Source organism: Nelumbo nucifera, chromosome 5 (genome assembly GCF_055504915.1).
Source record: "Nelumbo nucifera cultivar China Antique chromosome 5, China Antique-T2T, whole genome shotgun sequence".
Taxonomy (NCBI): domain Eukaryota; kingdom Viridiplantae; phylum Streptophyta; class Magnoliopsida; order Proteales; family Nelumbonaceae; genus Nelumbo; species Nelumbo nucifera.
Genome location: NC_142653.1, coordinates 43,757,606 through 43,770,256, shown reverse-complemented (window position 1 = coordinate 43,770,256; position 12,651 = coordinate 43,757,606). Strand labels below are relative to the sequence as shown.

At 42.1% G+C, this 12,651-nt stretch overlaps 1 protein-coding gene across 2 annotated transcripts; it reads left to right on the top strand.

Annotated features, from left to right (window-relative positions):
* The first annotated feature begins 531 nt into the window (after positions 1 to 531).
* LOC104608474 (WAT1-related protein At1g44800-like) lies at positions 532 to 5,338 on the top strand. Of its 2 annotated transcripts, XM_010274480.2 has the most exons (7): positions 532 to 877; positions 1,261 to 1,323; positions 2,446 to 2,562; positions 3,682 to 3,919; positions 4,011 to 4,169; positions 4,667 to 4,818; positions 4,937 to 5,338. In XM_010274480.2, exons 1-7 carry the CDS (start codon positions 582 to 584, stop codon positions 5,151 to 5,153), a joined length of 1,242 nt encoding a protein of 413 aa, XP_010272782.2. In that variant the 5' UTR covers positions 532 to 581; the 3' UTR covers positions 5,154 to 5,338. The 2 variants fall into 2 exon arrangements, with proteins under 2 accessions (XP_010272782.2, XP_088743667.1); XM_088887541.1 differs by lacking the exon at positions 1,261 to 1,323 and having other exon boundaries at positions 574 to 877.
* The last annotated feature ends 7,313 nt before the right edge of the window (positions 5,339 to 12,651 follow it).

Sequence of the window (12,651 nt, the reverse complement as noted above, 5' to 3'; positions counted from 1 at the left end):
TTGGGTAGTCGTCTAGTAGCTCTAAGATTACACGTAAGTTAAAAGGGTTCACGTTGTTTTAAATCTCGACCACAAGCTATATACATGCATGAAGATACAACTCTAACAACTTTTCTCACGTATAAAAAAAATGGTTTCTTTAAGCGCACCCATTTTGCCTTTTTTCCGTGTAGTTTGGGTTGATTGCCGGATAAGATGGGGCATGCGGCAGCGTTGGATTCCAAAGATGAGTGCACCCACTTGCTTTGGTTGAGCCTTTCTCTCCATCCCCTCAAACCACCAACTCTCACAAACACCACAAATACTGCATACATCATCAGACAGCACTAAACCCTAACTTCATTAGGGGTCACTGTATTCAATCCTCCACTCTCCCACCCAACAAGGAAAAAGAAGGAAATAAAGCATTTTTATTCTAAGAAAAACACCTCAGCTTTTCTTTGAGCCTATCATCAAAGCAAGGATTCTTGTTGTTTGGAAAATGTGTGTTTTTTTGCTATTGGATAGAAGTGTTGTGGTGAAATAGGTCTCTTTGTTCTAGCTCTTTACTAGTATATATAAGGCCATTTGTTCACTCACAAATGCAGGCAGGCGTGTGTGTAAACAATAGAGAGAGAGAGAGAGAGAGAGAGAGCGATAGAGCGATAGAGAAAGAGAGAAAGATGGGAGGCCAAAGTCCGTTTATTGGGTTGTTGTGCACCATCTTCAATAAGGTGAAACCTTTTATGGCGATGGTCTCCCTGCAATTTGGTTATGCTGGGATGTATATCGTAACCATGCTTTGCTTGAGGCGAGGAATGAGTCACTACGTACTTGCCGTTTATCGCCATGCAGCTGCCACTCTTGCCATCGCTCCTTTCGCTTTGTTTTTTGAAAGGTCTCTCTCTCTCTCTCTCTCTCTCTCTCTCTCATGGTTTTTAAAAACGAACCGGTGACCGAACCTGTCAGGGGTCCGGTTACTGGTTCGAACGGTTTGATCGTTCGACCCGAAAGGCCAGCCCATTCTGACAAAAATAATTTTAAAAATTTGGAAAACAGTCAAAACCGTTCGAACGGTTAACTGGTTGGTTCAGCGATTTGCTGACTAAAATCAACGATTTTGGAGAAAAAAACAGTTTTGGGAGAAAACAGAACCGATCAAGTGACCGGTTCCCAATTTTCGGATCCAATCATCCGGTTCGATCCGGTCCGGTTTTGAAAACCATGCTCTCTCTCTCTGCTTTAACAATAATAATTAATAAAAGTTTGTACCTTTTGCAGGAAAATCAGGCCAAAGATGACAGTCTCTGTCTTCCTGAAGATAATGGTGCTAGCCTTCCTCGAGTATTACTCTAATCCCTATATGAATCTGAGTTCCAGCCTCTTCAATGGACCACATTACTACTATTTACCACGTGTCCCAATTCCTACCAACTCAACCTGAACTGACGCTGAGGCCCATCTAGTATCTGTTTGGATGCACCAACTTTTTCTGCAAGTGTCAACTCGTTTCTAGTTTGTAGAGACCCGGCCGCCGGGTCTGGCTTTCTTATGCATCGCATCTATCATATATTCTTCCAACTTGCTTTCTTATTACTAAAATCGTAGCCCAACTGGCCTGCAATTAAGGCCAGGTCGAACATGGCTTTCAGGTCTGGTAAACCAGAAAACTAAACAATTCTTTTCATATCAAGATGAGTATATCCTTTTTTATATTAACTTGAATCCAGACGCCCAGCTAGGCCTTTAGGTGGTGAGGTGAGACTACAAATAAAATATTCTATCCCCAGTGTTTGGAAAAGAAACCGGAAAAAGAAAACTAAAGTGATGTCATGTAAAATGGAGTATTCATTTGTTTCAATTTTTCATAGCTTCTTCATCCCTACCCATACCTCATTCCGAACAAAATTGGAATGATTTCATTCCAATGAGATAGTTGAAAAAAAAAAACAGAGCAAGAATGAAGTTAGTTCCATGGTTTTTAAAAACGAACCGGTGACAGAACCTGTCAGGGGTCCGGTTACTCGTTCGAATGGTCTGATCGTTCGATCCGAATAATCGGCCCATTTTGACAAAAAAATAAAAAAATTTTAAAAATTTGGAAAACGGTCAAAACTGTTTGAACGATTAATCGGCCAGTTCATCGGTTTGCTAACTAAGATCAATGGTTTTGAGGAAAAAGCGATTTTAAGGAAAAACAGAACTGATCAAATGACCGATTCCTGATTTTTTCGGTCCGGTTTTGAAAAAACCGGACCCTGAGGCTAGCTAATCATTGAATTGGAAGGTCAAGATCAAACAGGATGACTGAGTTGGTGGACCCTGAGGCAGATTCAGACCAAATATGAATGTGATGAGGTCCATGGGAGAATGATAATAACTCAGTTCCATCATATATATATATATATATCACTGTCTAAAAAACTTTCTGGAACGCCTTATAATTCTGTTTGTTCTTTTCACCAGGCCGGTGCTTGATCAAAATCTATACTACGTGGGGATGAAGTCCACTTCAGCAACTTTTTCATCTGCCATATTCAATGTTCTTCCTGGCATCACCTTTATAATGGCAATCATCTTCAGGTAAGACGGATCACCTCCATCAGAGTGCACTCGTAACAGCTAAAAGTTTGTATCCTTTAACCAACGGCTCACCACCAGATTCCTCAGAAGAGAATCACAGAGATTCTTTTGGGATCGGTGGATGGTGGTGGACCCATTATTATGTGACGAATATACCAACTTTTCTTTCTTTATATATATATGCTTTGCTTTCATGGATTATAAGCACAAAAGACCAAGTTCAGGATTAAGATATCCCCCCAATAATTTTCATATAGTGCTCCCAATAATAGGTTGCTTTGTTAAAGGAGAAAAATTAAAACAAGGGTATTTCTATCACCAAGAAAGTTCAACCTAATTGGGTCAAATGATCATGATGATCCCGTTTAATTGTTTCTGCTAAATGGAGGGAAGACTCTTCTGATATTTCATGTCTTCACTCACCTAGTCCATGCCATTCCTACTTCTTTTTAGTTTAAGACATGTATAAGTTTCTTTGTTTTATTTAAATTCTTGCAAAGAAAAGCTTGTTTTAATTAAACATGTGATGAAAGTTTTTAGGCCGAATTGTTGCCCCTCAATGGTTTTAATGAAAGAACATTATTAATTAATTTATCCTTAATTATTCTCTAAATTATCTGACTAGCAAACCCCTTAGCTGACTATATATCATATATTCTATTAGATAGCAGGTGATAAAAGAAAAGGAAGACAATGGTATTTTATCTTGTTATCAATCTCCATTGACTGGCTTTCATTTATATATATATATATATATCAAATGGCAAACAGACCGCTTTAATATGGAGAGATGCTTTTTATGTAGATTGTGATCCAAACAAAAATAAATAAATAAAAATAGAAGTTCCAAGAGATGCTTTCATTAAAGATGTACTTAGTGATGTCCTTTGAGTGGAGCTTCCAAGTTCCAAGAGATAAAATACTAAAATAGAATGCATTAAAAACCAGTCTATTTTATGCAATGTTACTGTCTTGAGTTTTGATGCATGTGGTCTCCCCTTTACATTTTCTTTATTTGTAGTCTTCAGCATCAACCCATTTGTAAAGCAATTGTCCTCGTCTGAGAATGCCACTTTAACAAATTCTTAATGCTTAATATGATGACTTGTCGTCTACCAGGTTGGAACATGTAAAGATTAAGAAGATACACAGTCAGGCCAAAATCATCGGAACTATAGTGACCTTCGCCGGAGCAATGGCCATGACATTGTACAAAGGCCCCATCCTAAACCTGGGACTGTCACGAGGCGGAGCCCATCATGAAGCCAGCAGCAGCGCCGCCGGTCAGCATTGGGTTGCGGGGACACTTATGCTTCTCGCCAGTTGCACCGGTTGGTCTTGTTTCTTCATATTGCAGGTGACTCATCTCCAACCAAATTAAAGCTGTAATTTTAGGGTTTTCTTTTTCAATGTTTATAGAAGCTGATATCATGGTTTTGGTGCAACAGTCCTTCACACTAAAGCAATACCCGGCAGAGCTCTCTCTCACCTCTCTGATATGCTTCATGGGCATGGTGCAAGGTGCGGCTGTGGCACTTGTCATGGAACGTAAGCCTGGTGCTTGGTCCCTGGGCTGGGACTCTAGGCTCCTTGCTGCCGTCTATTCGGTAAGTGGAGTACTCCCCCAATTCGCCTTCTAAACTGGCTCAACCATGGTTTCACTAAGTGGGTAATTACATAGAAAGCCCAAGAAAATGAAGCAAGTTAAATGGACAACTTATCTCTGATGACTCTCTTTCTTTAACTCGAGATAATAAAACATTTTAATTAGGGAATTCTACAAAGAAGATTGTGACTTCTTCCACAGTTCCGCCCACTATTTATTCCTGAATTTGTTATAGGAAAATAATTACCGTCAAAATCGGGAAAAAGTTGTGGTAGTTGAGCAAATCAAGAATGTTGGTTTTCTTTTTCTTGACGTCCAAACGTCAGAAAAGCAACTTTCTTAAAAAGCTGCCCACTTTCTTATGTTGTCCTTCGTTTTCTAGCTTACCAAATATGGTTAAGCTTAATTTATCAATGTTTGGTAACACCCATCTAGTGGAATTACTGTTTTATGGTCTCTTTATTAGTTAGCTCAGTTCTTTCATTCAATTCCATGCAGGGAGTTGTGTGCTCAGGGATCACATACTATGTGCAAGGAATAGTGATAAAGGAACGAGGCCCTGTTTTTGTGACAGCCTTCAACCCTCTTTGCATGGTCATTGTTGCAGCTTTGGGGTCCTTGATATTAGCAGAGCAAATCCATCTAGGAAGGTATAAATTAAACATTCAGTTAGTTCTGTCTCTCTATCAAATGAGTAGTATTTTTAGTTTGTTTTTTCTTCATTTGTCGATTAATGTTTAATTTGGTTGGTTATTGTGATTTGAACAGTGTTATTGGAGCAATTGTCATAGTAATCGGCCTTTATTCTGTTGTATGGGGCAAAAGCAAGGATATTGTAGCCTCGTCCCAATTGACTAACGAGAAGGGTCAGGCCCTAGAACTACCAGTTGCTGCAACAGATGGTGCTAAATCAATTAATGGAGATCATAATGGAAGTAGTGTGATGGAGGAGATTTCAACAAAAATCCCTGTAGCACAGAAGTGATCTACGTTGTTTACCTCTGCCGTTTGAGAATTGTTGCTTTAGGAGGTTTTAATTAAACCTTTTTATATGTATGGAGATGGACCTACTAGTCCATGTACAAATATTGCTCATCTTAGATTTCAAGTTTCAATGTATGCTGAAGTTCCGTTAATGTATTAATAAATTATTCAGTGTTTACCCCTGCAGTGTCTCTCCATTCAACCTACAGAAAAACACACATATGATGGAATTGGGAAGGGGGAAGAGAGAGAGAGAGAGAAAAGGCGCAGTTAGACTTTCCAATAGCCTGGTAAAGGGTCGGTAACTAATAGGCATATAGAATCAGCCGATTTATAATTAACTAGTAAGGAGATGTTTGGCATCAATGCTGTTTTTTTCAGAAAATGGTGGTGCACAGGTGTTATATCAGAGAAAACGGTGCTTCAAATAACATCTTTTTGTTTGGTATCGATTTTTTTTCCCGACCATGCCTTAGAAATCGGGAAAGTGTGGTCTAAAGCAACACCAAATTCAATGGTTTTTGGGAAAACGGTGCATTGCTGCCAACGATGCAATGATGTGGCATCATCTTGGATGTTGAATAATATAAATCAATGTTAAAAACGTTGCTGCCAGCAATGGTACTAAACAAAATCAGTGTTGTTTTCTCAAAAAATGCCTATGTGGCAGCACCGGTTCCAAACAAAAAATAAGTACCGTTTTTTAGTACTTACAATTCTATATGCCCGGCACCATTTTTCTATGAAAACAATTCAATATTCCCAGAACTGATACCAAACACCTACTAAGTTTCTTGCTTTCTTTTCTCAAAATATTTTATCATATATATCCCCAAGGCCATGATACAATGTTGGTCCCAGCTATCTCGAGCCTTAGGAGGGATAGAAGGTAGGATACAAGCCCAACCTTTGGCTCTTTATCACAAAAGTAGTGGCCACTGTCAAACTTGAACATGTGCTCTCACGTTTGCCGCAGGCTGAAATTTTACCGTTACACAAAGTAATGCCCCCTATTTTATTATACCCCCTTATAAAATAATAAATTTAGACATTATATGAAACTATTAATTAAAAAAACAAAAAGCCCTAATCTTCATTATATGAACATGGTTCCAATTTGCACAAAGCGACCACTCTAAGATTTCAACCTATGTCCTCACACTTGCCAAAATTATTGAGATTTTACCATTACACCAAATAATGGCCATATCTCCTTATTATAAAATAATAAATTTATACATATTATATAATTCAAAATCCCTAAGAAGCTCGCCAATTGATAAATTAGTAAATTACAATTATTACCCAAAAGATGAATAAGCCAATCTACAGTTTGATTTGCCTCACGGTAGACATGTCGGTACCTAATCGTAATATCCATTTACTCAGTGAGGCGCTGACAATCCTCGATGATGTGCTTGAGACTCCACGGCACAACTAGTATCCTTTGAAGGCAGCTGATGACAAGCATGGAATCACCTTCAATAATAAGATGAAAGCCATGAAAGTTGAGGGCAACATTATGAGCTTCCCATGCTGCCCAAATTTCATCCAACTTAATGGAATCATATCCAATAGAATAGGCTTTCACATCCAAGACCCTCCCAACATGGTTTCTAGCAATGCAAAGCAATGGAGCAGAAGTCCTTTTGCCTTCCAAATTTGCACAAAATGGCCACTCTCAGACTTGCCAACTTGAGATATACGTTACAATAAGGTAATGACCCCTATCTTATTAAATCTCCTTATTATCATATATTAAATTTAGACATATTATATGAACCATTAAAAAATAGCCCTAATACACAACATGCTTAAAAAATTAATCTTCTAAACTCTAACTCCTCCCTCTCTCTATCTCTCCTCGCCCTTTAGAAGAATTTTGTGCAAACATCTAAAAGTAATATCATGTAATGCCCAATTGGTACCCTTAAGTGGTTCTCTCCTTTTGTACCATACGTGGTTCATGTGAAGGGGCTTCAACAATAAATCTTGTGAAAATAGCAGAGTAGTGAAGTTAATCAAGTTGATAGATTTCTTACACAGTTCAAACAAGACAATAATTTAGATGAACGTAGCTAACGTAGTCTAAATCCAAGCTGAGAGCTTTATTTCATCAATGATGAAGGGCAGTCTTGGAAAATCCCAAATGAATGTAGATCCATATTTCCATATTTGCTGAAATCATTTCCACGAAATCTTTTCAAAAAAAAGATTTCCCATAAGAAAGACAACAATCATTCCCCATAAGGCACTTCAAATTCCACAAGAGATTAGTGCTCATTGGACCCCTCATAATATGCTTAGCTAAATAGAAAATGAAGGCGCAATTCCAACCAGTGGACCAAGATATGTCGCGCGATTGTGACCGAAGAAAATAATAGCTTTTACCTTTCCGATCTCCGCGTATTTGTATAGGGTACTAAGAGCCCATTTGGTTCGTGAGAATAGGGGCCCAGAATCGGAATGGGAATGATCAAACTGTTCGGTTGGGTGGAATTGGAATCCAGGCCATTCCAATTCCGATTCTAATTCCCATCTGAACCTATACAAAAAGACCATTCCGATTCTAGCTGCAAATCAAACAGACCTTAAAAGTTTTATAGTTAGCTAGGAAAACTCTTGGCTACTGTTTGTTGCCTGTGGATTTGAATTATGAGTATTTTTAGGGATATTTGCTCTTAATGTTTTTTTTTTTTTAATGGGCAAGGGACACAATGGGGCAACTAATTAAATGATGTTGCTAGATCACATAGCACTCCTATCTAGGTGGCTTTAGTAAATTTCTATCTAGGGAAGATTTGGATAGGACCATTTTGATAGTGGCTCTCATCAATACTCATAATGATGTAGCTCAAATAAGAAGAAAGAAAATAAAAGAAATTGCTCAAAAGAAGAGGAAAAAAGAGAAATTGAATAAAATTTGGCTAATATGAAAGGAATTATAAAGAAGCAACAAGTTTAGGGATTCACTCATTCAAGAAAGACTCTTCCAACTCTCAAAAGAAAGCAATAAATTTAAAAAAATAAAATAAAAATAAAAACAAAGGAAAAAAAACTTGAATACCTCATGCTTAGAATTATATATCTATATCGAGAAATAAAAATTAGCGGTTGTAATATTCAATGTAAAAATAGTTGTGAGAAATACACTAACAAACTAGGTAGCTGTTAGAGGTCCATCAATAAATTAATTATAAAAAAACCCACCAACCAAAATGGCCATTGAAGTCCATTAGTGGGTTAAAATGTGAGATCCATTTATTTTCTCCTTTAAAAAAAGGATTTAGTGTTTTTCAAAGCATGGTCTTAAACTACATCATACAATGGCTTTCTTTTTCTTTTCTTTTCTTTCTAACATGGATATTGTCTTAGCCTTTTTTCAACCCTGAAACCAGCAATAGTTACAATATACTCGATCTTGTAATTAAATTCACAACAAAGAGGTTAAATATCATAGAAGAATTATAAAAATTGATAATATTACATAAAAAATTTCCTTCCAAACACATATTAAGTGCTTGTTTAGCAAGTCTTTTCCAAAAGATCTATTACAAGATTTGATGATTAAAAGACTGGGTGAGCTTCTGCAAATTGATCTTAGAAGACCACATACCATTGGTGGACATGCATGTAGGGTCCATGTGTGGACATGTATGTGGGACCCACATACATTTTATAAGGTGGACCCCACATGCCATTGGTTGACATGCATGTAGGTCCATGTGTGGACATGTATGTGGGGTTCACATACATTTTACAAGGTGGGCCCCACATGCCATTGGTGGACATGCATGTGGGTCCATGTATGGACATGTATGTGGGGCCCACATACATTTTACAAGGTGGGTCCCACATAATACCTAATGTGGGCCCCACATGCATTTGAAGCTTCCTGAAAAAGTTTTTCTGGAAAGATAATTTTTGTAGAAGACCATTAGTAGGTCCCACTTGCATATTCAAATAGTTTTTGTGGAAAGATAACCCATTTTCTCCCAAGTGTGTGCATTTGAAGATGGGGATTGATGGTGCGCAATCCGGCTGGTCCTAGCTGTCAACGACCTTGCCTCTGGACGGAGCTACAGGGGGCCTGAAACAGAGAAGATGGGGAAGCTCGTGTGATGGAGCTTTTGCAAGTGTGATGGACTCAGGAGGGACTCGTGGTGGACGCTTGTTTCAAGGCATGAAGAGGAGGAAGCGAGTTGCCAAGCGAACTCGCACCGAGCTGCCCCGGGATGCGGAGCCCGAGGTACCATACTACCCGTCGGGGGATCCGCTCAAGGAGCCCGAGATGGCTCCTCCAATGCAAGAAGCGGCAGGGGGCCCGTATGCTGAGACTACTTACACGGGGGCTCCCACTTACTCTGGTGCTCCTACTTACTCTAGGTCTGCTCATACGCGAGTTAGGCCCTCGGGCTCGGGGGCCCCAGGGGAATTCAGGAGTGTGTTGTCGCCGACCTACGCTCTTCAGAAGAGTAAGGAGGCCATTTTCCCCGAGGAGATCGCGGCGTGGACTGATCTCCCTCTGCACTAGGTGCCCTGTCGTGCTGTTACTCATGCCATGGTGGTAAGTCAGACTTTTTATCGAGCTTTTTTGTTTTTATCCTTCTTGCCATGTTGTTACTCACTCGTTCTTTTTGGTAGCTGAACTCTTCTATCGACGCCCTGGCGGCCCAGGTGGAAAGGAGCTCGAGGCAGGCGCGAGCTTCTGAAGAGGCTCTTCGTGCTGCTGAGACGACTTCCTGAGCTACTGAGGCGGCTTCCCGAGCTGCTGAGGTGGCTGCTCGTGCTGCAGAGGCTAGGCAGGCGAGGTCTCAGAGAGATGCCGAGGCCATGGGAGTCGTAGTGAAGCACATGGCGGACTTGAGGCTGGATTTGCAGCATCAGGTCGAATACCTTCAAGAGGACATTAGGGAGAGGACGTAGATCTTTTCTCAAGGTATTGACGATGCCAAGAAAAAGGTTGTCGATGAGTATATCGCCTCGCCGAGTTTTGACGACCTAATTCGTACTGAAGGGGTTTCAAGCTAAGCTAGTGGATGATCCGGAATATGTACCCCGAGCTCGATATTAGTGCCATATCCACTTCGCGCATAACTCAGGAGATGGCCAATGCTGCTGATGGTGAGTCACACTCCGAGGGCGAGGCGGGGCCTTCGGGTATCGTTGAAGTGCCTTCTGATAATGAACAAATAGCTCCGGGCCTGTAAAGTTTTTTTTTTTTTGAAATGTATACCTTACATTGAAATGGAATGACTTTTCTTTTGGTTAAGTGTTGGTTGTTCTTTCTCCCGTATTTGCCGAACTGACCATACGTCCGATCTGTTTCCTGCCCGGGTTACCGCACTCGCGTGGCCTGTTTTGGAGCTCTGAGATGTCGATGTCCCTATTAGTTCGTTGTCTCTGTTTTGCCTTTGGCTTTCTTTGTTTGCCTACGCCGAGGTTCCTTCGTTAGCTCGGCATCCTAGCCCTTAGGCTTTGGTGGCGATTTTATCCACTTCGCTTGGTGGTCTATAGGTAGTATCGCCTTAAGTTGACGATGTTCCATGCTTAGGGTACTTGCTTACCCTCTAAGGTTTCGAGCTCGTATGCCCCCCCCCCCCCGAGTGCTTTCTTTACTCTGTAGGGTCCTTCCCAATTTGGTCCGACTTTGCCCACGCCGGGTTCGGGTACCATGATCTTACGGCGAACCAGGTCGCCGACGCGGAAGCTTCTCTTCTTTACTCTGGCGTTGTAGTAGCGAGCTACGTTTTGCTGGTAGGCCGCTGTTCGGATGTGCGCGAGGTCTCTTACCTCATCCAGTAGGTCGAGGTTGGTGCGTAACTCGTCTTCGTTTGTCTGATCGTCATATGCTTCTAGTCGCAGTGTAGGTATTTCGATTTCTGCCGGGATTACCACTTCGGTGCCGTAGGTGAGGTTAAAGGGGGTCTCTCCCGTGGCGGTTTTTTTCGTAGTTCGGTGAGCCCACAGAACACTTGGAAGCTCATCTGCCCACAACCCTTTAGCTTGGTCTAGTCATGCTTTCAGTCCGTGGAGGATGGCCCTGTTCATTAATTCTGTCTGACCGTTTGCCTGCGGGTGTGCGACCGACGTGAAGTTCTGAAAAATTCCCATATTTTGGCACCATTCTTGGAACTTGATATCCTTGAACTGTTTGTCATTGTCGGAGATCAATACCCGAGGTAGCCCAAAGCGACATACAATGTTCTTCTAAAAGAAGTTCTGTATGTTTCGGGCTGTGATTGTTGCTAGAGGTTCAGCTTCTATCCATTTTGTGAAGTAATCTACTGCCACCACTAAGAACTTTCTCCCACCTGTTGCTAGCGGGAATGGCCCTAGAAGGTCGATGGCCCATTGTGCAAAGGGCCATTGACTGGTGAGGTACTTGATGTCGGCAGCAGGCTGATGGTGGATATTGGCATGCTTCTGACACTTGTCGCATCTTCTGACGAGCTCGACGGCTTCTACCTTCATCGTTGGCCAGTAGTATCCTTGTCGAAGTGCCTTTTGGGCGAGGGCTCTGCCCCCCAGGTGTCCGCCGCACAGACCTTCATGAGTGTCGCAGAGTACGAGCTCGGCTTCGGCAGGTCACAAGCAACGCAGGTAGGGGAGCGTGTAGGATCGTCAGTACAACCGTTCGTCTATTATGACGTATTTGGCTGCCTGGCGCTGCACCCTCTTGGCTGCATTGTGGTCCGCAGGGAGGCTTCCATCTAGCAAGAAGCTCGCGAGTGGGTCGATCCAGCTCGTCTCTGCTTCAAGGACGGGAGTGACCTCTTCTGCCCCATCGAGAATGCTGGGCCGAGGTAAGTCCTCTATGTACACGGTTCTCATGGCGTTGTGACTCGTGCTGGCTAACCGAGACAGGGCGTCGGCCTCAGTGTTCTCTGATCTCGGGATTTGCCTGTAACCTGGTTGACCACAACCTGGGAATCACTACAGATAACTACGTGCTTTGCTCCAACCTTGCGCGCTAGGTTCAGCCCGGCTATCAGTGCCTCGTACTCCGCCTTGTTGTTGGATGCCGCGAACTCAAAGCGTAGTTTATATTCCAATTTCGTTCCGCTCGGGCCACGTAGCACTATTCCAGCCTCACTGCCCTGCTGGTTCGAAGAGCCATCTACATGAAGGATGCAGGGTTCCTCATCCTAGTTCACGTTTGGCCTAACCAAGAGAGATGCTACACTGGCTGCTACTTCACGGGGTTCAGACTCTATTGGCTTGGGAGCTCCGAGCTCACCCGAACTGGGGATCTCGGGCTCGACCGGCTCAGGGGCTTCGAGGCTAAACGTGCACTCGGCGATAAAATCTGCCAAGGCTTGGGCCTTAATAGCACTTCTTGGCTTGTACTGGAGGTCGTACTCGCTGAGTTCGATGACCCATTTCGTCAGTCGACCGGAAACCTCGGGCTTGAGTAAAACTTGCCTTAGAGGTTGGTCAGTCAGGACGATGACAGTGTGAGCTTGGAAGTACGGGCGGAGTTTCCGAGCTGCTATCAC

What these genes read in the sequence shown, in the direction of transcription:
- LOC104608474 (XM_010274480.2), top strand. Translation starts at nt 582, where the DNA reads ATGCAGGCAGGCGTGTGTGTAAACAATAGAGAGAGAGAGAGAGAGAGA. An exon ending in ATAATGGCAATCATCTTCAG is followed by an intron (nt 2,563 to 3,681) that starts GTAAGACGGATC and finishes GTCGTCTACCAG; the next exon opens with GTTGGAACATGTAAAGATTA. An exon ending in CTTGTTTCTTCATATTGCAG is followed by an intron (nt 3,920 to 4,010) that starts GTGACTCATCTC and finishes TTGGTGCAACAG; the next exon opens with TCCTTCACACTAAAGCAATA.